The sequence below is a fragment of the Tenrec ecaudatus genome, chromosome 10 (genome assembly GCF_050624435.1).
Source record: "Tenrec ecaudatus isolate mTenEca1 chromosome 10, mTenEca1.hap1, whole genome shotgun sequence".
Taxonomy (NCBI): domain Eukaryota; kingdom Metazoa; phylum Chordata; class Mammalia; order Afrosoricida; family Tenrecidae; genus Tenrec; species Tenrec ecaudatus.
The window spans coordinates 88,286,536-88,307,129 of record NC_134539.1 but is presented as its reverse complement, the minus strand read 5'-3'; the positions used below and the strand labels follow the sequence as shown (position 1 = coordinate 88,307,129).

Sequence of the window (20,594 nt, the reverse complement as noted above, 5' to 3'; positions counted from 1 at the left end):
GTTCTCCAGCCCGACAGAAGCTCATCCAGAGGATCGGGTCCAGTGTGATTCCTACGCAGGGCCAGGAGGCGGGGTTTGATGATGACCCCCATCTTCCATCCCACCCACCCCCCTCCATCATATGGCTCCTAGCCGCCCCAGTTCTGGGTAATATTCTGTGACAGCTCTTTCACTTTCATTTCCGGGAGGGGGAGAAAGAAAACTGCCCACCCAGGCCAAGCCTCTCTCAGCCCAGGCTCCCCACTAATTTTACTCTTAGAGGGTGTGGCCCAGCGGAATATCTCTGGCGTCTGAACAAGGCCAGCTTTGAGATTTCATGACTCCCCAAGGTCCAGGCGGACCTGGGCTCCAGACCCCTGATGAGCAGTTTCCTTTACTGCCTCCCACCCAGGTTGCCTGGTTCTGCTTGTATACCTGCTGTTGGGGCAGAGAGCTGTCTGTCCCTTTTAGAGTCTTGAATGTTACTGAAAAATTCACTGCCGTTGAGTCGACTCTGACTCATAGTGACCTATAGAGCAAAGGGTAGAAAGGCCGGTAGGTTTCCGAGAACGTATCTCTTCATGAAAGTAGAAAGCCTCCTCTTTCTCCAGAGGAACGCCTGTTGTTTTCTAAGTGGGGCCTGGCAGTGCGTGACCCAATGTGTACACACTGTCCCATCAGGGATGTTAGTGCCGGTTTCTATTTGAATTTACAGAGCTGGGATGCCTCTCTTTCCACCTGCTCCATCTGGTTCTGTTCCCAAGCCCCCTCTCGTCTGCCTGCTGACATGGCTCACAGGGTAGCAAGGTTCAGGGCTAAAGTTCAGTCTCTTCTTTGTGTTCTTATTCCTGGTCCTTCCCTGGAGAAGCACCCACTTTGAAGTCAGACAGCCCCAAGCCTCAGCCCTACTGTGGCTCACATGCAGCTGTGTGACTCTGGGCAGGTCACTGTCCCTCTGAGGCCAGCCTTCCTGCAGTGGTTGGGGGCTGGACTGGGTGACTATTGGTCACCTTGTCCATCTCCAGGCCTCCCCTCCCCCACTCCCCACATCCCCAGTAACTTATGCAGGAGGCCAGGCTGATCTTACAGGCAGCCACCCAGCCAGATTTTTTTTTCTCCCACTCCCCCAGCCAAATGATTGAAAGACATCCGTAGGCCTATTGGAGGATAGGAAACTGAGGCACAGATTGGTGGTGGTACACAGCAAGCCTGGGCAGAGCTCTAGCTCCACTGGGGTCTCTCTGGTTCTAAGTGCCAACAGTAGGAAGTGAGGTTCATCAGGACTCCCTTCCCCAAGTCTAGAAACTTCTAGGCTGGACCTTGTTAAGGGTCGGCTTGTGTCCCCTCCTCCCCCAATTGTGTTGTAAACCCTAAGCTCTGTGCCTAGAACTATAACACCCTAAGGGTCTGGGTTGTCTCGGTTATGTTCATAAGGCAGGGTTAGTGTAGAGGTTGCATCTTGAGCCCAGTTCTTTTGAGCCATAAAAGTTAAACGAACAGACGGGGCAGAGATGGGGACTGGAGATGGCCAGCTACAGGCTGTCTGCTCTGGGCCAAGGGGAGGCAGGAAGAGACAAAGCCGTCCCCCAGAACCGACAGAGACAGCCTTCCTCCAGAGCCAGCACCCTGAATTCAGGCTAGTCCTCTCCTGAACGTTAGCCCTGGGCCTCCGTGAAAGCCCTCTATGTGCGGTATTTTTGATAGCGCAGCACCAGATAACAAAAGCAGAGCTTGAGTCCACAGGTTGACGCTCAGCCCCCACTTGCTGGGTACTGGAGAAACTGAGGCCCGGGAAGAGGTGGCAGACCTGCCTGGACTCCCAGAAAATTGGTCCGAAGCTACGGTGGCGAGAAGCTGGATAAAGCGAGGGAGGATGTCCGGGCCCCAAGTTGGGGAGGGAGCCGTGCCCGCGGCCCACAAAGCGCTCCCGCTCTGCCCAGACGGGGCGTGGCCGTCGATCCGAGGGGCGTGGCCTCCGTTCTCAGCCCCGCCCCGCCGCTCCTGTCCGGCGGACCACCGACGGCCAGGCGGACCCAGCGTCCCGGGACTCTGCCAGCGTCCGCTGCCACGAAGGCCGGAGCGGGGCGCAGGCACTGGAGCCAGCGGGGTGCCCGGGGGAGGCGCTGCGACATGGACGAGCCGCCTTTCAACGAGGCGGCCTTGGAGCAGGCGCTGGCTGCGCCGTGCGAGCTGGACGCTGCGCTGTTGACCGACATCGAAGGTGAGCGGGCCCGCGAGCGCGAGGCCGGGGCCACAGTACTGGCCGGGCAGCCGCTTGGCCCTGGACGGTGCGGGTCCCGCCGGGGCTGGGCTGCGCGTCCGGAGCTTCCGCGCTACGCGGAGCCTCCCCGGCGTCGCGCGCTCTCCACGTTGGCCCGCGCCTGGGCTGCCCACACAGCTCGGGCGCCCAGGTCCCTCTGCCCCCGGACCCAGCCAAGTCCCTGGCCGGGCCGGTCGCGGTGGGACCCGGGATCCGGAGGCGCCGGGTTCGCCCCGGCTCTGGCCGTGACGTCAGCGCGGGGTTACTCTTGGTCATTCCCTCCTGTGCGAGAGTTCAGCACCGCGCGGAGCTGGAGCGCAGGCGCGCGGCCGGCCCCGCCTCTCCTCTTGCTCCCCGCTTGCCAGCTTGGCTCCCCACGCTCTTGCAGAGAAGCCACGCAAACCCGCAAAGGGCTGTTTACTTGCGGTTTGGGGCAGAGGTAAAGCCGTCAGAGGCAGTTTATCAGAAAAGAGGGATTTGGGAGCGGAGGAATGCCTGGATTGAGACTAACCAAAGCAACAGGTGCAGCCCTTGCGTGGTGGGGAAACTGAGGCCGTGAGCCCAGGAGCAACCTGGGGAACTAGACCCTCCCACAGCCTGGACGGGCGTGCCTGTGGGCTTGTGGCGTCCAGGGCGTGGACCACACAGTCAGACGGCTGTCCCTGCTTGCTACAGACTAGTCCAGCCATCAGACACATATGCTTTACCAGCCTAGCCTCCCCGTGGAGCCTGCGGCCTAGAGCCCCTGGTGGAGGGAGTTTTCCCAGGGTGGCCCAGGTGCCCCAGACTTGGCAGGACAATGTTCCGTGGAGTGAGAAACCCATTCCAGAACCCCTGAGCTCCCAGGGTCTGACTCCAGCCTTCAGCACCGGACCCTGAGTGCAGCCAGTCAGCACAGTCCATGGGCAAGGAGGCAGACAGAAACTCACAGGGGAGGGGGGAAGGATGTCAGTGCACCAAGGACCAGCTCAGGTCTTCACCCTCAGCTCAGCTCTAGAACAGGGACCGGGCCGGTCCAAACGTGAGCCGGCCCAGCTGCCCGCAGCCCTTTGCTGTAGTCTCAGTGATGAAGACCCAGGACCGTGCTCACTGGGCAGCTGGCCCTTGTTGATTAAGTGGAGGTTTGATCACACAGTTTATCTTTCCATGGTAGGAAACTTAGACTGCTCAGTGAGCGAACAAGCAGAAAGCCGTCCCCCAGCCCCCCGAGATGGCCCTAGTGACTGTTTAGGAAGGTTATTTCCTTGGTGTGTATGTGTATCCAAGGGGAAATTCTGCCATCTTTTTTACTCCATTTTCCCCTGAGCTTTTGGAGTCCCCTCATACGTATTTGAGAGCGCACTCTTCAGCTACTGAAAAAAGAGCAAACCCGTCTTAGTGAGGCATAACTTACCACACAAATTACCATATAATTTGCATGCCATTTGAAGGGCAGTTCTGTGGCTTTTAGGTCAATGTATGGCTGTGTGGCAGTCACATGGTTGTACTGACCTGTGTTCACAATGGCCCCGTTTCCAGGCCAGCAGAAGACACACAGCTCCATAAGGAGGGGCCCAGCGTTCTCTGTGGGCTGATGGAACACTGGTGGAAGACTGTGGGGCTCTCCCGGCATCGCGACTGTCACCTTGGCGGCCGAATTGTGCGCCTCCAGCAGGCTAACATGGTCCTTTGACGGTCTACTTGACACCACCACCACCCCCACTCAGGAATAAATGAGAACGTGGTGTCAGCGGGTTCACACCAGAGAGGCTTACTCTGTTCCCTGCCGGCCTTGTGCACGTGACCATCCCTGCAGGTGGCCATTGGGACTGGTGGGCTCGCCTCTGAGTGGTGCCGCCACAGACGCTGTGAGGTCATCCAGGGTCCTGTTGGAGCCTCAGTCAACTCCTAGGAGGGGGCTGCTGGGGCTGCCCACAGAATGCTCCCCAACAGCTGTGGAAATGCACATGACAGCCACCTTTGAAGCGGGTAGGCTGAGCAAAGCAAACAAGTGATAAAGCCCAGGTTTTATCAATGAGGACATAATCAGTGGTAATGGGGACACTTTTCCAGTGGGGAGGATGGGGGTTCTGCTTTAGCAGAGAGCGGTCTGGCCGCTCCAAGTCAGCCTCCAGCCTGTGCGCCAACATGCCCACAGGAAGCTCAAAGCGCAGGAGGGGCATAGTCGGTACAGAGTGCTCAGTACCTCCGGCTCCAACAAGAATGCTCACTGCCATCGAGTTGATTCTGACTCACAGTGACCCTACAGGACAAGGTAGACCTGCCACTGCAGGTTTCCCAGGCCGAAACTCTTTACAGATATAGAAAACTTCATCTTTCTCCTGAGGAGTGACTGGTGGTTTCGAACTGGTGACCTTGAGGTTAGCAACCTGTGTCAGACTGGGTTGACTAGGGAAACAAACTCCAGAGATGCTCATATATGTATAAGAAAGAGCTTTATATCAAAGAGTAATTGTATATTAAGAAAACACCCCAGCCCAGTCCAGATCAAGTCCATAAGTTGGATATTAGCCGATAAATCCCATACTAGTTATATTCATCAGGATCGACTACAAACCAAATCCAGGGAGACACGCATATGTGTGCAAGAGAGAACATTATATCTAAGAGCAATTATATATTAAGAAAACACCCCAACCCAGTCCATATCAAGTCCCTAAGTCCTATATTACCCCATTTGTCAATTCTAGTCCTTAAATTCCTCTTTAGACTCACGCAGCCATGCAGTGATGCTGAACGCAGGAAGATCACAGGCCAGTGAGTGGAAAGTTTTGTGGATCCAGTGGTGGTGGAAGCACCTCAGTGCTGGTGCGGATTTTAGCCATTTTGACCTTCTGTCAGCCATTTTCATTAAGCAGCATGGTCTCTCAGAAATTCAAGGAGCTATTTCTACTACTAAGCTCAAAATATACATTAATCACATTCACTTTTGCCACTTCAAATAGGAATAACCAAAGACAACAACCAAGGAAAATAATCAAAAGTTTAACTTCCTATGTCCTCGCCAGAAAATAGCCCAGCAAACCGCATGGCTATATCTGACCTCCGGCTAGCCAAAGGAGAAACACTCCCACGAGGCAGAGGTCAAACGAGCACCCACTCCCCATCTTCATGATGTGTTTCTCCAGTACCCCACTCCAGGTACCATAATGTGTCAGTCCGGGGACTAGAGAAACAAATCCAGAGACACTCATATACCATATATACTCAGGCACCTCATTTTACCACAAAAACTGTATTTAAAATGTGCTGAAAAACTTGGCTTATACTGGAGTATATATGGTGTGTATAAAAAAGAGCTTTGTATAAAAGAGCAATCGTATATTAAGAAAACATCCTAGCCCAGTCCAGATCAAGTCCATATATCCGATATTAGCCCACATGTCTGATACCAGTCTATAATTTTCTCTTTTGACTCACACAACATATGCAATGACGCCAGATGCAGGAAGATCGCAGGCCAATGGGTGGAAAGTCTTGTGGGTGCAGTGGCGGTGGAAGCATCTGAGTGCTGGTGTGGGTCTCCATGTGGCTCCTCCAGCTCCAAGGCTCTGGTTCCATCAGGGGTCCCCATGTGGCTTGTCAGCAGGAAAACAAGAGTGTCTGTCTGTATCTGGTCTCCAGTCAGCTATTTATCTCCTTTGGGCCTCCAAATGAGGTCAACAAGGTGCGGCCTGATTGACAGGCTAGACTCTACCCCTTCGCAAGATAACAGGAGATTATGTAACTGCCACACTAGTTCATAAATTCCTCTTCAGACTCATGCAGCACATGCAATGATGAAAAACAAGCAGAAAGCTCACAGGCTGGTGGGAGCAGAGTCTTGTGGGTCTAGTGGCAGTGGAAGCTTCTCCAGGGCTCTCTCACGTCTCAGCATGGCTCCACGTGGCTTATCAACAGAAAGATAAGGTAAGGAGAGAGAGGAAGTTCCCAGAAACCTCCTATTGAGACAACCACGCCCACAAGGAGGCATCATCTGGCCATGACCATATTGACAGGTTAGAATACACCCCTACACTTATTTATCAAGTTGCCATGAAATTATGTAACTACCACACAGTCCAGTGAGGAATGGCCCCAGGATATTTGTGCAGCAGTAAAAGACTATCCATAACAGCCCCCCTGGGTCACACCTGAGCCAGGATGTCTGACGGGCCCTGGTCCACAGATAGCATACTCGCTCACAGGCTAGGTCTCTCCGAGGGCAGAGCTGCCCAGGACAGCATCAGAGTTTGCCAGGTGGATGGGGGGCAGGGGAAGGGGAGAACTGGGGCGGGTGCAGAGGGCCATTAAGCACACACAGGAAAGTGAGGCTCAGGGAGAGCTGCAGCAGGGATGCCCACGACCAGAGTCCAGCCAGTGTGGTGGTGGCAGAGGCTTGTGCCCTCTGGTCTCCTGTGCCACCTCTCATATAGGCTTTGGCCTTCCAGTCAAGGCCTTTGATCTGGGGAGACAGATGGGACAGAGGGGCAGTGATCTGCAGGCTTCTGGGAGAGGCAGGGCTTTGCTTCCTCAGCTACACAGGTTGGTTGAGGTGGGCGGCATGGTGATAGCAAGGGTGGGGTTGAGTAAGACCAGGGGAGGAGTGAAGAAAGCGGGCGTGAGTCTGCAGACCTGGACCTCAGCCTGGCATTGTGGGACCTTGGGCTCATGGCTTTCTTACGAGCCCTAATTTCCTCATCCTTCAGAGGGCTCATGCCCAGCCCATTCCTGGAAGAGCCAGCAGGAACCTGCGCGCCCACCCCCTCCCAGGGGGCAGCTGCAAGGTACAAAGGGCAGCCTTAAGTATCCTTGACCAGTTAGGGACATAAGAACCTGCCAACTGAATTACCAAGGAAGCAGCTGGGATGGAACAGTGCCCACATGCATCTGCGAGGCCCAAGGTGTTGTCCAATCCCCACCCTGTATTAGCACCCAGTTTGGTGAGCTTGGGAGCGCGCCTACGAGTGACTGTCTAAGTGCTCCTGCTGCCCACGTGCTGTGCACGCGCACTGTGTACATAGGCTGTTCAGCCCGGTTGTCTGCGTCATTTGGATGAGGCAGTTCAAAGATCCTTTAGACCCATACCCTACAGAATCAGTGCTGATGTCCTCAGCCAGGTCTGTTCCCACCCCAGGGCCTTTGCACCTGCTACTCTCTCGGCCTAGAAGGCTCTTCTTCCCACCCTGGATCCCTCCCTCAGTTTATTCAGGCACCACTCAGCTGTCATCTCCCCAGAGAGCCCAGCCTGGCCCCCTTTTGCCCTGCCACATAGCCTCATCACACACACTCTCGCTTTCTCCACTGTACTCACGATTGGTTACCTGTAGCTGTGTATGTTCACACATGGTTGGTCTTCCTTGCTGGAGCATGAGAGCATTGTGGGAAGTTCTAGAGCTGTTCAGCTATTTCCCCAGCACCCAGAGAGTCAGTCGACTGTGAACCAGGCCAAGGTGAGCTCCCATCCCAGGAAGTAGTTCAAAGCCTGCAACCAGTTGGGCTAATGACCTCAGGGCCCTAGATCCCAATCAGCCTCCAGGGCTCTTGGACAGTAAGAGCTGGGCCTCTTAGAGATCTTGGCAGCAGGCTCTCTCATGTCCTTTGGCCTTACAGAACAAATCTGCCCTGAATCAGTGGGCATGGAATCAACAGGAATTAAAGGCTGCCTGTGTCTGCCTCCAGAGGGCGGATGGAAGGTGGGGCCATGGAGGGAGAAGTTCAGGTTTCAGTTGGACCCTGCTAGAATCAGGGCAGGACAGAGAGGAGCAGGGGGGTGATCTGGAGAGGGTGGAGGACAGCCAGCCCTGTGCCTCCCCATGCTCCTGAAGTGCAGAGAGTGCACTAGGGACCAGAGGTGCTTTTGAATCCTTGCCTCCTCCGGCCTGAGAGGGACCATTTGGGGGACATGCGGTCATGCTCCAGACTGGAGCTATGGGTGACAATGGGGAGGCACTCCCTGACCCTTGGCACCCAGGCACCTCCTGGCCTCTCCCTTCTCCTGGACCTGCTAACCCCCTTCAGAAACCAAATCTCTGTCAAGGGCTTGAGGTATAACACCAAGAGTCCAGGCAGTCCCTGCCTGCCCTGGCACTCCCAGACCATCTGCCTTGCCCTGCTGGGAGGAACAGTCTGTGTTTTATACACTTGCTACTCTAGAGCCCCCACCTCCCACATCAGTGGGTGGAGGCTCAGGGAGGGGAATGACCTGCTCAGGTCCCCCCACAAGTCGAGAGACTGGCCCAGTCCTGTGTGTGGCCCCAGACTCCACCTCTGGGGGAAAGCTGGGGGTGTGACTCTCCAGTTTCCACTCTGCTCAGCCCTGGCACCCAGCTTGCCCTGTAGAAGTTGGCCCCTAGAGGGAGTAGAATGGAAACCCGATTTTGGTGAAGGGAGATGGGAGCAGGAAGGCAGCTGCCCCTTCACCAGCCACCTGCGTGCTTCGGGACCCCTAGCCTCTTCCTAGCAGCAGCTTCTCCCCGGTGGCACCTCTGGGAGTGTGAGAGAGAGGGAAAAAAGAAGACTGGGAGAGGTGAAAGACCTGCAGGATGACCCCTGGGGGTCGGCCATTAATCAGAGTTTGGAGGGGCTGGGGAGGATCCCAGCTCCTGGGCAAGGGAGGGCTAGAAGACAGGAGGAGGAAAGGGCTTCTACTAGGGGAGATTAATTGGAGCTAGAAGGGACTCCAGCCTCCTGCCACACCTGCCTGCCTGCCCAGGGCTACAAAACCCCTAAGGCACAGCTGGGGCAGGGGGCGGGGCGGGGACTGCCTATCAGGCACTGGCCTCTACTATGTCTAACCGTTACTTCATAGACAGGCAGGTCTAGGCACCCCACAACGGGTCCCAAGAGCCTGCCACCTTAGGGTTGATCCCAGCCCCCCAAAGCTCTAGGGGCCTCCCATCCTGTCTGAGGCCCCTGCGGAGTCGGGATTCCTGGTGGGCTGGGAGTGTGTCTTTCCACCCTGTTATCAGGGGTTTCATCTGGGTCCCTTCTGGAGTTGGGTGACCCGGGAGTGGGGGGAATACCATGGCAACCACTAGCAGGCAGCCCCGGGCCTTGTCGAATGAACGAGCCGCCACCCTTTCTTCCTTACTTCTCCTGTTCGCTGCCGGGGGTGGGGGGTGGGGGTGGGGGGGGGAATGGGGATGTGTGGGGGCTGGGATGCCCCATTTTCTGCAAGAGTAAACCGAAGCTTGGCGCGATTGAGACTGTGCCCCACGCCAGGGAAACCGTGATCTGCATGGGTCTCCCCTGCTCTGACCCCCAAGCCCGCTCTTACTGCAAGCTACTTTTCAGAGCGGGAAGGCCGGGTGGCGGGGGCAGGACCCTGGAGAGCCTTGACCGTCAGTAACCCCAGGGAGGGCGGGGCGCCGAGCGGGTCGGGCGCCTGTGCCCAAGAGTAACCCGGGCCCCATTCAGAGCGGTGAAGAAACCCGAGCCGGCCTGCCGTCGGGGGCGGGGCCCGGGCGGGGCCCGCAGGGAGGCGGGGGCGGGGCGCTGATTGGCCGCGCTCGCTCACCCCACGGGCGGCCCGCGGCTCGGGGGCGTGGCTCGGCAGGGTCCGCGGGCTTTAAAGCCCTGGACGCACTGACAGGTGGAGTTGGGCGGGCAGGCAGGTGGGGCAGGGCTGGCCGCCTGGATGCCCCGCGGGGGGGCGCGGGCTGAGCCGCGGAGCCATGGACTGCACCTTTGAAGGTATTTCATGGAGGACCCCTGCCTTTTGTTACAGCCCCACCTGCGCTGCGGGGTGCCATCCTGGTTCCCACGGTGGGGCTCAGGACCTGAGCAGGCAGGAGCGCCTGGAGGAGGACCAGGACTGGCTGGCTATCTGGGCGGCGGGGTGGGGGTCGCGGGGAGGGGGGTGGCTTATGGACCATTCCTCAATTTCGTCAGTTCCCTATCTGGCCCAGGGAGAAAGTTGGTATAGAGACCCACTGCGGCATAGGGTTTTCCCCAAAACTTTGCTCCTCGGGAGTGACGAGTTCAGGGTAGGGGATCTGTTTGCCAGCCCTGCTTTAAGAGCTTCTCACCCACTCGTTGGGTTCTGGAGTCTAAGTTTCTCTAGGGCCTGTGCTACCGTCTTGTCTTTTTGCTCCCTTGTGGACTGGTGGGGCCGGCTGGCGGATTGGATGGGAGAGTCCTACAGTTGGAAGCACTTCTGACCTGTGTGTTCTCATAGGCTGAGGAGGGTTTGCATGTACGGATCCCAGAGGGCTGAGCCTAGCCCCGCTGAAGCATTGGCAAAGGCTTTTAGGGACACCTGCTGGAACCCCTGACCGAGGGCAAGGATTAGCCAACCAGCACCTACTCTGAGAAGTTCCCTCAGGCAAGGTAGCTAGCTGCCCAACAGGGTCAGGTTACTTCTGCTTACAGATGGGGAAACTGAGGCCCTGGGTGGAAAAGGGGCAGTTGGCCCCAGCTCTGCTTTGAGCCAGAGGGTGGCCAGGGCTGAAAGCCCAAGCCACCGATCAGGGTGGCTGGCGAGGGGCTCCTGGGTGCGCGCCCTGCGGAAATCCCTTTGACCTACTGGGTGGATGTCCTGAGTGGGTTAGAGGGACCTGGACTAAGCCTACCAGATGCTGGCTGCCAGCTGGGGCAGAGGGCTGTGGCCAGGCTGGGGTGCGGGATGTGGGGGGTGGGGGGGGCAAGCCAGAAGAAGGGGAAGGGAAGAAAGACAGACTGCACTCCTTTGGATGGAAGGAACACGGTAGACCTGTCCCTCGGGGCCTGGGCTTGTGCCTGGAGCACACAGAGTCCCAGCCAGCTTCATGACTGGAAGCTAGCTTGGCCCGGAGCCTCCCTTTGCTCCCCTGAGGAAGGGGCTGGTGACTGCAACATTGTCCCTGGCTTCTGGAGGGGTGGTTCAGGGATGGAAGGCTTAGCACAGGGCCAACCCCCCTGTGGGTTCTTACTGCTTATGGTTGTTGAGCTGGTCTCTGTAAATCCCTGTCTGTGACGGTCCCACTACCTTCTCAGAGCCTCCAGTCAGAAGGATGAGGGCCAGCCCTGGCCTCCATTTGTGGAGCTTGTCTGTAAAATGGGCTGAGTCATACGCCCTTTTACATATTCTTGTTTTTGCCAAACTTCCCATGCAGAAAGGCAAGAGATGTCCTAGCTTGGAGGTCAGGTCCCTTTTGGGGCACTGGGCAGCTCCGTGGGGACTCTGCTCTGCCCCGGGTGGAGTGGGGTGCAGGCCCTGTTGTAAACTGGAGGGCGGTTGCTCAACCCCTTCATAGCTGTCTCAAATACTGTGCCCAGAGGACCTTGCTGGGTGGCCTTGAAAGAAAGGACCAGGAGTGGGCCGGTCCCATCTGTCCAAAGGGTCTCCATCTCATCCCCACCTGTTGAAGGCTCCCATTAGCCTCCCTTGGGCTGAGGACAGATGCCACCTAGCCTAGGGCTCTCCCTGCTGGCAGCCCTGCCCTGCGCCCATTGTACAGATTAAGATACTAAGGCTGAAGGTTGGGCCAGGGCAAGGCTGTACCTGAGCCTCTGAGCCTCCTATGACTTGAGCTAGGTGGGCATTCTCTATCTTCCCAGAGGTGGTCGAGAGGTAGCAATGAAGAACAGAGTGGGAGAAAGCTGACTGGAGGGGCTTGCAGGCTCTGGGGCAAAGGCTTGAAGGCTGGTTAGGGGTCCACTGTGTAAGACCCCTGTGAGTGGGTACCTGATCCGAGGTGAACATTGTCTAATGTCTGCTCCCTGAGGGCACTGTCCACGTCAGGCTACACAACCTCTCCAGCTCCCCAGAAACCTCCCCTGCTCTGTGGAGCAGACACTGCCTGTTCTGTTCACAGCTAGTGGGCACTCGGTGGATGATGCCGGGTAGGTTCGTGGGAATTGTGAAAAGGCTGTCCGCAAGCGTTCAGACAAACTCAAGGTGGTAAGACCTTCGGCTTTCCAGTGCCCCCGCCCTGGCAGCAGGCCAGGGAGCGGAGGGAACCTCAGGGAGCCAGGGTCCCCCAGGAGGCGCCAGCTTCCCCAAGTTGACACACCTGAGGGACCTGGCCTCGCGCCAGTGCCCAAGGAACTGTGGCACAAGAGCGTAGGCTTGCTAGTGTGGATTGCCAGGCCCAAAGCGGAGGCTGTGTGTACAGGGGCATGCTCTTAGTTGGAGGCCAGCCCACCGCTGCTGGCTCACAGGCTTCTTCTTCCACAGACATGCTGCAGCTCATCAACAACCAAGAGAGCGACTTCCCAGGCCTCTTCGATGCCCCCTATGCAGGGGGCGGGACCCCGAGCACTGAGCTGCACAGTGCTGATGCCACTTCCCCAAGCAGCCTCTCCCCGCCCCCGGCCATGCTGGGCTCCCCCCTGGAAGGCCTCCTGGGGGATTCCAAGACCACAGCTCCCCTGCCCTTGTCTCCTCCCCGGACCACACCTACCCCATTGAAGGTATATCCATCTCTGCCCCCCTTCTCCCCTGGACCTGGGATTAAGGAGGAACCTGTGCCACTGAGCATCCTGCAGTCCCCTGCCCCGCAGCCCCTGCCAGGTGCCCCGCTGGTCCAGAGCTTCCAGGGCCCAACTCCAGCCCCACCACTGGGCAGCTCCGCCTCTGGGCTGGGCTACTCCAGCCCTGCTGCAGGCTTCTCTCCAGGTACTTGGGATGGGGCAGGAGGGCAGGGTCTTCAGGGCTGTGGGGGAGGGATGCGCAGACGTTAGGAGTCAGGTCTTGCCTCTGCTGCTGGCTCCTGTTAGAAGCAGAACTTCAGGACGGTTGGCCTTTGGGTAAGCATGGACTCCTGGTCAGGGCTGCCCTCACAAATGCAGGAGATGCAGACAGAGAGACAGGTCCAGGGCCACCTGGTGATGGGGGTCTGAGAGCAGGCAGCCTGTGCCTCCAGCCCCACCCTTCTCTCTGCAGGCACCCCTTCGGCGAGTGCCCAGCAGCTGCTGCCTGGCCAGCCACAGGCTTCCCTGCTAGGTGGCCCACCTGGCTCCTTGCATACCCAGGGCCAGGGTGCAGCTCCCCAGAAACTGCTGGCAGCCACAGCTGCCCCCCAAGCATCCCCTAGAACTACTACTGTGGCCTCACAGATTCAGCAGGTCCCGGTGAGCAGATCTGGCCTGGAGTTGGAGTGGGGGGCTGCCCCTGTCCTTGGCATGCCTCACAGCCCGCCTCCCACCACCAGGTCCTGCTCCAGCCTCACTTCATCAAGGCAGACTCGCTGCTCCTGACAACCATGAAAACGGACATGGGAGCCACCGTGAAGTCAGCGGGGATCTCCTCGCTGGCCCCTGCTACTGCCATGCAGACAGGGCCCCTGCAGGTGAGTAGCATGGCAGGGCGAAGGAGCATGGGGTGTGCACATGCTCATGCACACACATACACACACCCATGTGCTCACTCACACAGAAACATACTCACATCGGTGTTGGTGCTTGCAGACCCTAGTGAGCGGAGGGACCATCCTGGCCACAGTGCCGCTGGTGGTGGACACGGACAAGCTGCCCATCAACCGGCTGGCAGCCAGTAGCAGGGTTCCTGGTACGGCCCAGAGCCGTGGTGAGAAGCGCACAGCCCACAACGCCATCGAAAAGCGCTATCGCTCCTCCATCAATGACAAGATCACGGAGCTCAAGGACTTGGTGGTGGGCACCGAAGCAAAGGTGCGGGTGAAGGCCTGGCAGGGGGACAGCCAGGTGACCAGGGTGGGGTGAGGGGTAGAGAATCGGGGGAGAACCCAAAACAGATGAGATTTGGGGGCTCAGTGCCTTAGGTAGACTTGCTGGGAGGGCTCCTGCCTGTATGCGGGGGGGCTGTTCCAGGCAAACACACCCTGCCCAGTGTTAGAACACCAGATGGGCATGGGCAGGGAAAGGGGCCTGAGAAAGCAGCAGATCTGGATTGGAGGGGTGAGAACAGTGGTCAAGGAAGGCCTCAGTGGCCTTGAAGGTGAGGATTGCTTGCAGGGTTGCCACTCATACATGCACAGGTCTCTCAAACGAAAGGCACTTAGACAGATCTCCACCATCAATATGGCTGCAGACAGCTCTCAGCCACACACCTGTCTTGGTCTTGTCAGGGCACCTTCAGAAAAAGGGTCCAATCAAAACGGTGGCTTTGAAGGGGACCTGGTGGGCCAGTGGCTTCCAGGCAAAGGTCAGCTCAGAGGTTTCCTGTGGTGACGGTCTGGGATTGCCAAGGGTCGTCATGATAGGTTTTCTCAAAGGACAGGAGCAGCCAGCTAAAGGAAAAGGCCGCCCAGTAGCCCTGCTCCTTTGTGCACGCAGCACGACTGTCTGTCCAGGCTTTGACTAGAAGCCTTCCCCTCCACCCGCCACCCTGCCAGGTCTGTTTTGGGGGCCCAAACTCACAGAACGCCCCACAACAGCAGACTTGAGTCCCTGGAGGAGTTCCCAAGCAGTCCCTCACAAAGATCCACTGAAGATCCCAGACCCCTGCAGGACGGGAGGAGGCTGCCTTTGGAGAGCTCGCTCCCTCGGGGATTCCTCCAGAGGAAACAGCTCCGCATGTTGACACCTGGTGAATAAAGGTTTTGTCGTGCTCTGTGCACAAGGTCGCTGTGAGTCGGCAGCGACTCGGTAGCGCCTGGCGGAGGCGGCAGCAGCATGACGTGGCAGCAGTCCCTTTGGCTTGCCCTCGTCTTGCGCAGTAGTCCCTTGGAGAAGTGAGTGTGCTCATCAGAGCCACCAGCCTAGGGAACACAGTGCTAGGTGTTGTTCATGCTCTCCTGCCACCGGGAGGTCCCTACGACTAGGGGAGAGGCTGGAGGGAGAGTAAAGGCCCTGAGGCAGTTCTCCTCCTGCCCTCCTCCCTGCAGCTGAATAAATCGGCTGTCTTGCGCAAGGCCATCGATTACATCCGCTTCCTACAACTTAGCAACCGGAAACTCAAGCAGGAGAATCTGAGCCTGCGGAGTGCTGCCCACAAGAGCAGTGAGTCCTGGCCCTGCTCCCAGCTCAGCCTCTCTCATGACCTCTGCCCAGCTTCCAGCTAGCGCCCTGCCCCTACCCCTGCCCCCAGTTAACTAGGGCCCTGAGCTGATACTGGTGGGGTGGGTGGGCCTGGGATGGGATCTGCCCGACCTCAGCCTTGCTCTTCACCGGACTACAGATCCTCTGAAGGACCTGGTGACCCCCTGTGGTGGGGGGGCTGGCACAGAAGTGCCCATGGAGGACACGAAGCCGGATGTGGTGGACGTACTGACTCCACCCCCCTCGGATGCTGGTTCGCCCTCCCAGAGCAGCCCCCTGCCCCTGGGGGGCAGGGGTGGTGGTGGTGCCAGCGACTCTGAGCCCGACAGCTTCATGTTGGAGGACAGCCAGGTTGGATCCTGTGGTGTGGTCCCCTCCCCTCCCAGAGCAATCCCCTCTGGGACCAAGTGCTGGGTCATCCAGATGCCCTGACCTGACCCTTCTCCCCCCGCCCACTTCACAGAAGTCCCAATGCCCCTCTCCAGCCCTGTCTCGGAGACCACTCACTCACTGTCCTTTCCTGCCTTGTTCCCCTCATCTCCCAGGGGAAGCCTCTGCTGTCACCCCCCTGCAGCCGAGGCCTGCTGGACCGTACCCGCCTGGCCCTGTGCGCCTTCGTCTTTTTCTGTCTGTCCTACAACCCCTTGGCCTCCCTGCTAGGTGGGTGGAGCCTCCCTGGCCCCCCGGACGCCACCAGTGTCTACCATGGCCCTGGGCGCAACATGCTGGGCACTGAGGGCAGAGGTAGGGAACCGCTTGCCTGGACATCTTGCACTCTCGGTGGGACAGCTCCAGGCCAGCAGGCTTGGGGCTCTGCATTCCCCGGGAGCCGGCCCCACAGCTCTGCCCTCTGTCCCCAGACATCCACAGCTGGGCCCAGTGGCTGCTGCCGCTGCTCGGGTGGCTGATGGATGGGCTGCTGGTGGTGGGCTCCTTGGCCTTGCTCTTCGTCTACGGGGAGCCGGTCACACGGCCGCACTCCGGAGCCGCCGTGCGCTTCTGGAGGCATCGCAGGCAGGCCGACCTGGACTTGGCTCGGGTGAGGGCGGGTGGAGCAGGCAGGGTTGGGGGGGCAGGTGCCACCAGGCTCTTAGCATGGGGTGGGGGGACAGTCATCTCTTGTCCTCTGCCCTTTGTGCACACCAGCAGCCTTCCCCATTCTCCTCACTGACACCCTGGAACCTCATGGGTCCCGCCCAGTGCTGCTGGGTGACCTGGGGCAAACCCTTGAGGGGGGTGAGAGGGGGTGTGGCCTTGGTGCTCCAGCCCCTTACCCTCACCTTGCATTCCTGTCCCTTCAGGGGGACTTTGCCCAGGCTGCCCAGCAGTTGTGGCGAGCCCTTTGGGTGCTGGGCCGACCCCTCCCCACCTCGCACCTGGACCTGGCATGTAGCCTGCTCTGGAATGTCACCCGCCACCTCCTGCAGCACCTCTGGGTGGGCCGCTGGCTGGCCGGCCAGGCAGGGGGGCTGCAGAAGGACAGCTCCTTGCAAGCGGATGCCCGAGCCAGTGCCCGGGACGCTGCCCTGGCCTACCACCAACTCCACCAGCTGCACACCGTGGGTATGACTGGGTGTGGAGGGGGAGAGGGGCGGCCCTGCCCTGCCTCCCGCCTGGGCTCAGGGCCCTGTCTCTTCCCAGGGAAGTTCACTGGTGGGCACCTCGCTGCCATCAACCTGGCGCTGGGTGCCCTGAACCTGGCTGAGTGCGCGGGTGATGCGGTAGCCGTGGAAACGCTGGCAGAGATCTATGTGGCAGCCGCCCTGAGGGTCAAGACCAGCCTCCCTCGGACCTTCCACTTCCTGACTGTGAGTGTGGGGGTGGGGGGCCTCTCTGGCGAGCTGTTCCAGTGCGGGGTGGGCAGCAGAGCCTGGGGCCCACATCACAGCTGGCTCCTTCTCCACAGCGCTTCTTCCTGAGCAGCGCGCGGCAGGCCTGCCTGGCCCAGAGTGGCTCAGTGCCTCTTGCCATGCCGTGGCTCTGCCATCCTGAGGGTCACCGCTTCTTTGTGGACGGAGAGTGGGCCGTGCAGAGTGCCCCAAGGGAGAGTCTGTACAGCTCGTCTGGGAACCCTGGTGCGGCTTCATTCCCGTCCCTCGCCCCCATCCTTGCCTGAGTGCTGTGCCTCCTCCTCCCTCAGCCTTATTCCCACAACTTACCTCCCTCTGTCCCCTTCCCTTCTGCCTTCCCCCATTCCTCACTCTCATCCCTGCCCCTGCCCCTTGTCCTCATCCTCTTTCCCAACCCTGTGCATCCCTGCCCCTCGATCCCTGTTTCTTGCCCCATCCTTCGTCGCCAAGCCTTGTCCCTTACGCTCATCCCTGGTCCCTCACCCCACCTCTGTCCCCCCACCCCAGCCAAACCCTGGTCTCTGAGGGATGCCATCCATCTCTGCCGCCTGTGACTGTAGGCTGGCAGGAAGGGGAAGCCCAGCTGGGTACTGCAGTAGCAAGCCCTGGCTGGCATGTGTTGATTTGGGAAGTGGTCTTGGGAAGCACCGAGTGGCGTGAGGAAGTGAGACAGGGATGGGGTCCTGACAGGACAGACTAGACAGCTGCTGGGAGGAAGGACCTGCCATGCTGTGGCACTTTGTACGTAGGCCAAGCGGCCTGTATGCCCAGGAGGTGTGGAGCCAAAGTGGGCACCAGGGGTCTGCCACACCTTCACCTGTCTTCTCCACCTCCAGTGGACCCCCTGGCCCAGGTGACTCAGCTATTCCGTGAACATCTTCTGGAGCGAGCCCTGAGCAGTGTGGCCCAGCCCAGTGCTGGCCCCGGTTCAACTGAAGACCAGTGAGTTCCCCTGCTCTCACCCTTCCCCAGGCCAGACCCTTCCAGCTGGGCTCGGAGTGGCTATGTCCAGGGACCTGTGTAGGCAGCCCAGCTCTGGCCACTGCCCGCTTGCTGTGTATCCTCATCTGTGGTCTCTGCGTCTCTCTGTGCCTCAGTTTCCCCAGCAGCAGGCAGAAGGTGGGAGTGGGAGAGGGGAGGGGGTCCCTGACACCTATCCTGACGGCCAGCCCTCTCCTGCCACAGGGAATTCTCGGAAGCCCTCGGGTACTTGCAGCTGCTCAACAGCTGCTCCCACACTGCAGTGCCTCTCGCCTCCAGCTGCCCCTGCGGCCCCGGCGAGGCCAGTCCTGGTGAGCACGCCCGCTCAGCCCCAGCCCCACCCCTCACCATGTTGCTGAGAGCCCAGTGGACTTGGTCAGTGTGGGGCCTCCTCTCAGAGCCCCTCCGTCCTCTGTAGGCACTGACCCGGTGGCCAAGTGGTGGGCGTCACTGGTGGCTGTGGCGATCCACTGGCTACGGCGGGACATAGAGGCGGCTGAGCAGCTGTGCCCACTGGTGGAGCGCCTGCCCCGAGCTCTGCAGGAGGCCGAGTGAGCACTGCCCACTCTCCTTGGGCACGGGACTGGGGCTGGGGCTGGGGGTGCTGTCTGCCGTGCTGGGGCCCAGCCTGACCATCCCTCCTCCCCTGGCCCACAGGAGAGTCCTCCCCAGGGCAGCCCTGCATGCCTTCAAGGCTGCCCGTACCTTGCTTGGTCGCAGCAAAGTAGAGTCTGTGCCTGCCAGCCTGGCCTTCTGTGAGAAGGCCAGCGGGCACTTGCGGGACAGCCTGGCCTCCATGCCCACTGGCAGCTCCATCGACAAGGTGAGGGTAGGGCTGGGGTCCTGGCCTTTCAAGGATTAATCCAAGCTGAATAGGACCCAGGTTCTGGCAGACCTTGTATTTTGGCTAAGTCTTGGGCCATAGGTTCAGATGGGCAGGTGGTTGCTGCTGGTTTCAGTGTCCTTGTCAACACCCTCCTCCCCCTCCGCCACCCCCGGGGGCACAGGTGGCACCCTAGGACTTGGAGAGGTGGGTGGCCCCGAGGTGCATTGCGGTTGCATCGCACGTGTGTGCGCCGGGTGCAGTGCTTCGCCAGTGCATTCCGGGACCAGCCCCTGACGCCGAGCCCCTGCCCACTGTGCCCTGGGCGGCTGTCTGACCCTGCCCACCCCTCACAGGCCGTGCTGCTGCTCCTGTGCGACCTGCTCCTGGTGGCACGCACCTGCCTGTGGCGGCAGCAGCAGACCCCCGGGCCGGGGCACGCCTCCCCGGGGCTCGGCAGCGGGCCCCAGGCCTCGGCCCTGGAGCTGCGTGGCTTCCAGCAGGACCTGAGCAGCCTGCGCAGACTGGCACAGAGCTTCCGGCCGGCCATGCGGCGCGTGAGTGCTGGGCCCTTGCCTGCGCGTGGGGGTGGGACGAGGTGGAGGCCGGGTCCTGAGTGCCCCCGCGCCTGCCTGCTCAGGTGTTCCTGCACGAGGCCACCGCCCGGCTGATGGCAGGGGCCAGCCCCACCAGGACCCACCAGCTCCTGGACCGCAGTCTGAGGCGGAGGGCCGGCCTAGGCGGCAAAGGTGAGTGGTGCTGCGAGGAAGGGGTGGGGGCTCCCCCGGGAGGTCTCCCGGCGATTCTCCGTGGGGCGCACAGCTGCCCACGTGTAAGGGGACCGCACAGACCTTGAGCCCAAGTTGACTCCCTCAGGGTGGTACCTGGTGGCGTCAGGTCTGGCTGGGTGGGGTTGCAGGCCCTGGCCCCGCCCTGGAGCAGCCCTTGTGCGCAGGCTCGGCGGCAGAGCTGGAGCCCAGGCCCACGAGACGAGAGCACGCGGAGGCCCTGCTGCTGGCTTCGTGCTACCTGCCGCCCGGCTTCCTGTCGGCGCCCGGGCAGCGCGTGGGCATGCTCGCCGAGGCCGCGCGCACACTGGAGAAGCTGGGTGACCGCCGGCTGCTACACGACTGCCAGCAGATGCTCCTGCGCCTGGGTGGCGGCACCACCGTCACCTCCAGCTAGACCGTGCTGGCACCCCACCCAGGCCCTCTCCAAAGGCCCAGCCCAGGCTGCAATGTCCGGAGGGACGTGGGGGGTGGGGGTGGAGGATCATCTCGGCTCTGGCCCCCACCGCTCCGGTACTGGCAAGCGGCAGTAGGAAGGTGCTGACCTCTGGTGGCCGCTCCGGGGATTGCAGGGGCCGAGGGCAGGGAGCGCCCCCCCCCCGTTCTACTCCAAGGGTTGCCAATCCCTGGAGGGCTCTTTCCAGTCTAGAGGGAAGCAGCGTCCACAGGGCTGCCCACCAGCAGCGCTCCCAGCCCCCTCGGGGGCCTGTACATAGTGTAGATCAGCGCCTGCCCACAGCAGCTCACTGCTGCTCTCTCCTCTGCAGACTTTATTTTCATAGGCTGAGAAGTTTTGTACAAAGAATAAAACATGAGATTATTCCTAACTTGCGTTTGGGGGTGTGCTTCAGCTGACGGGCGTGCTGGTCAGGGGGGCGGCCTTTGGGCCATCCCTTCCCCTGGCAGAGGCAGGTTTCCCATCCCATTGAACAAAACAGGCCCTGGGTCCCCTTGGATCTCCCCAGAACCTATCTGACCACCAGTTGGCCTGG

The 20,594-nt window shown here is 59.9% G+C and overlaps 1 protein-coding gene across 2 annotated transcripts; it reads left to right on the top strand.

Annotated features, from left to right (window-relative positions):
* The first annotated feature begins 1,979 nt into the window (after window positions 1-1,979).
* SREBF1 (sterol regulatory element binding transcription factor 1) lies at window positions 1,980-20,139 on the top strand. 2 transcript variants are annotated; one of them, XM_075560955.1, is made up of 19 exons: window positions 1,980-2,200; window positions 12,378-12,818; window positions 13,086-13,273; window positions 13,354-13,491; window positions 13,610-13,831; window positions 15,007-15,121; window positions 15,300-15,511; window positions 15,706-15,904; window positions 16,021-16,199; window positions 16,462-16,723; window positions 16,802-16,968; window positions 17,067-17,235; window positions 17,847-17,952; window positions 18,196-18,302; window positions 18,410-18,542; window positions 18,649-18,814; window positions 19,171-19,371; window positions 19,455-19,563; window positions 19,770-20,139. In XM_075560955.1, the coding sequence occupies exons 1-19, from the start codon at window positions 2,110-2,112 to the stop codon at window positions 19,997-19,999; spliced, it is 3,435 nt and encodes a 1,144-aa protein (XP_075417070.1). In that variant the 5' UTR covers window positions 1,980-2,109; the 3' UTR covers window positions 20,000-20,139. The 2 variants fall into 2 exon arrangements, with proteins under 2 accessions (XP_075417070.1, XP_075417071.1); XM_075560956.1 differs by lacking the exon at window positions 1,980-2,200 and adding an exon at window positions 9,880-9,913.
* The last annotated feature ends 455 nt before the right edge of the window (window positions 20,140-20,594 follow it).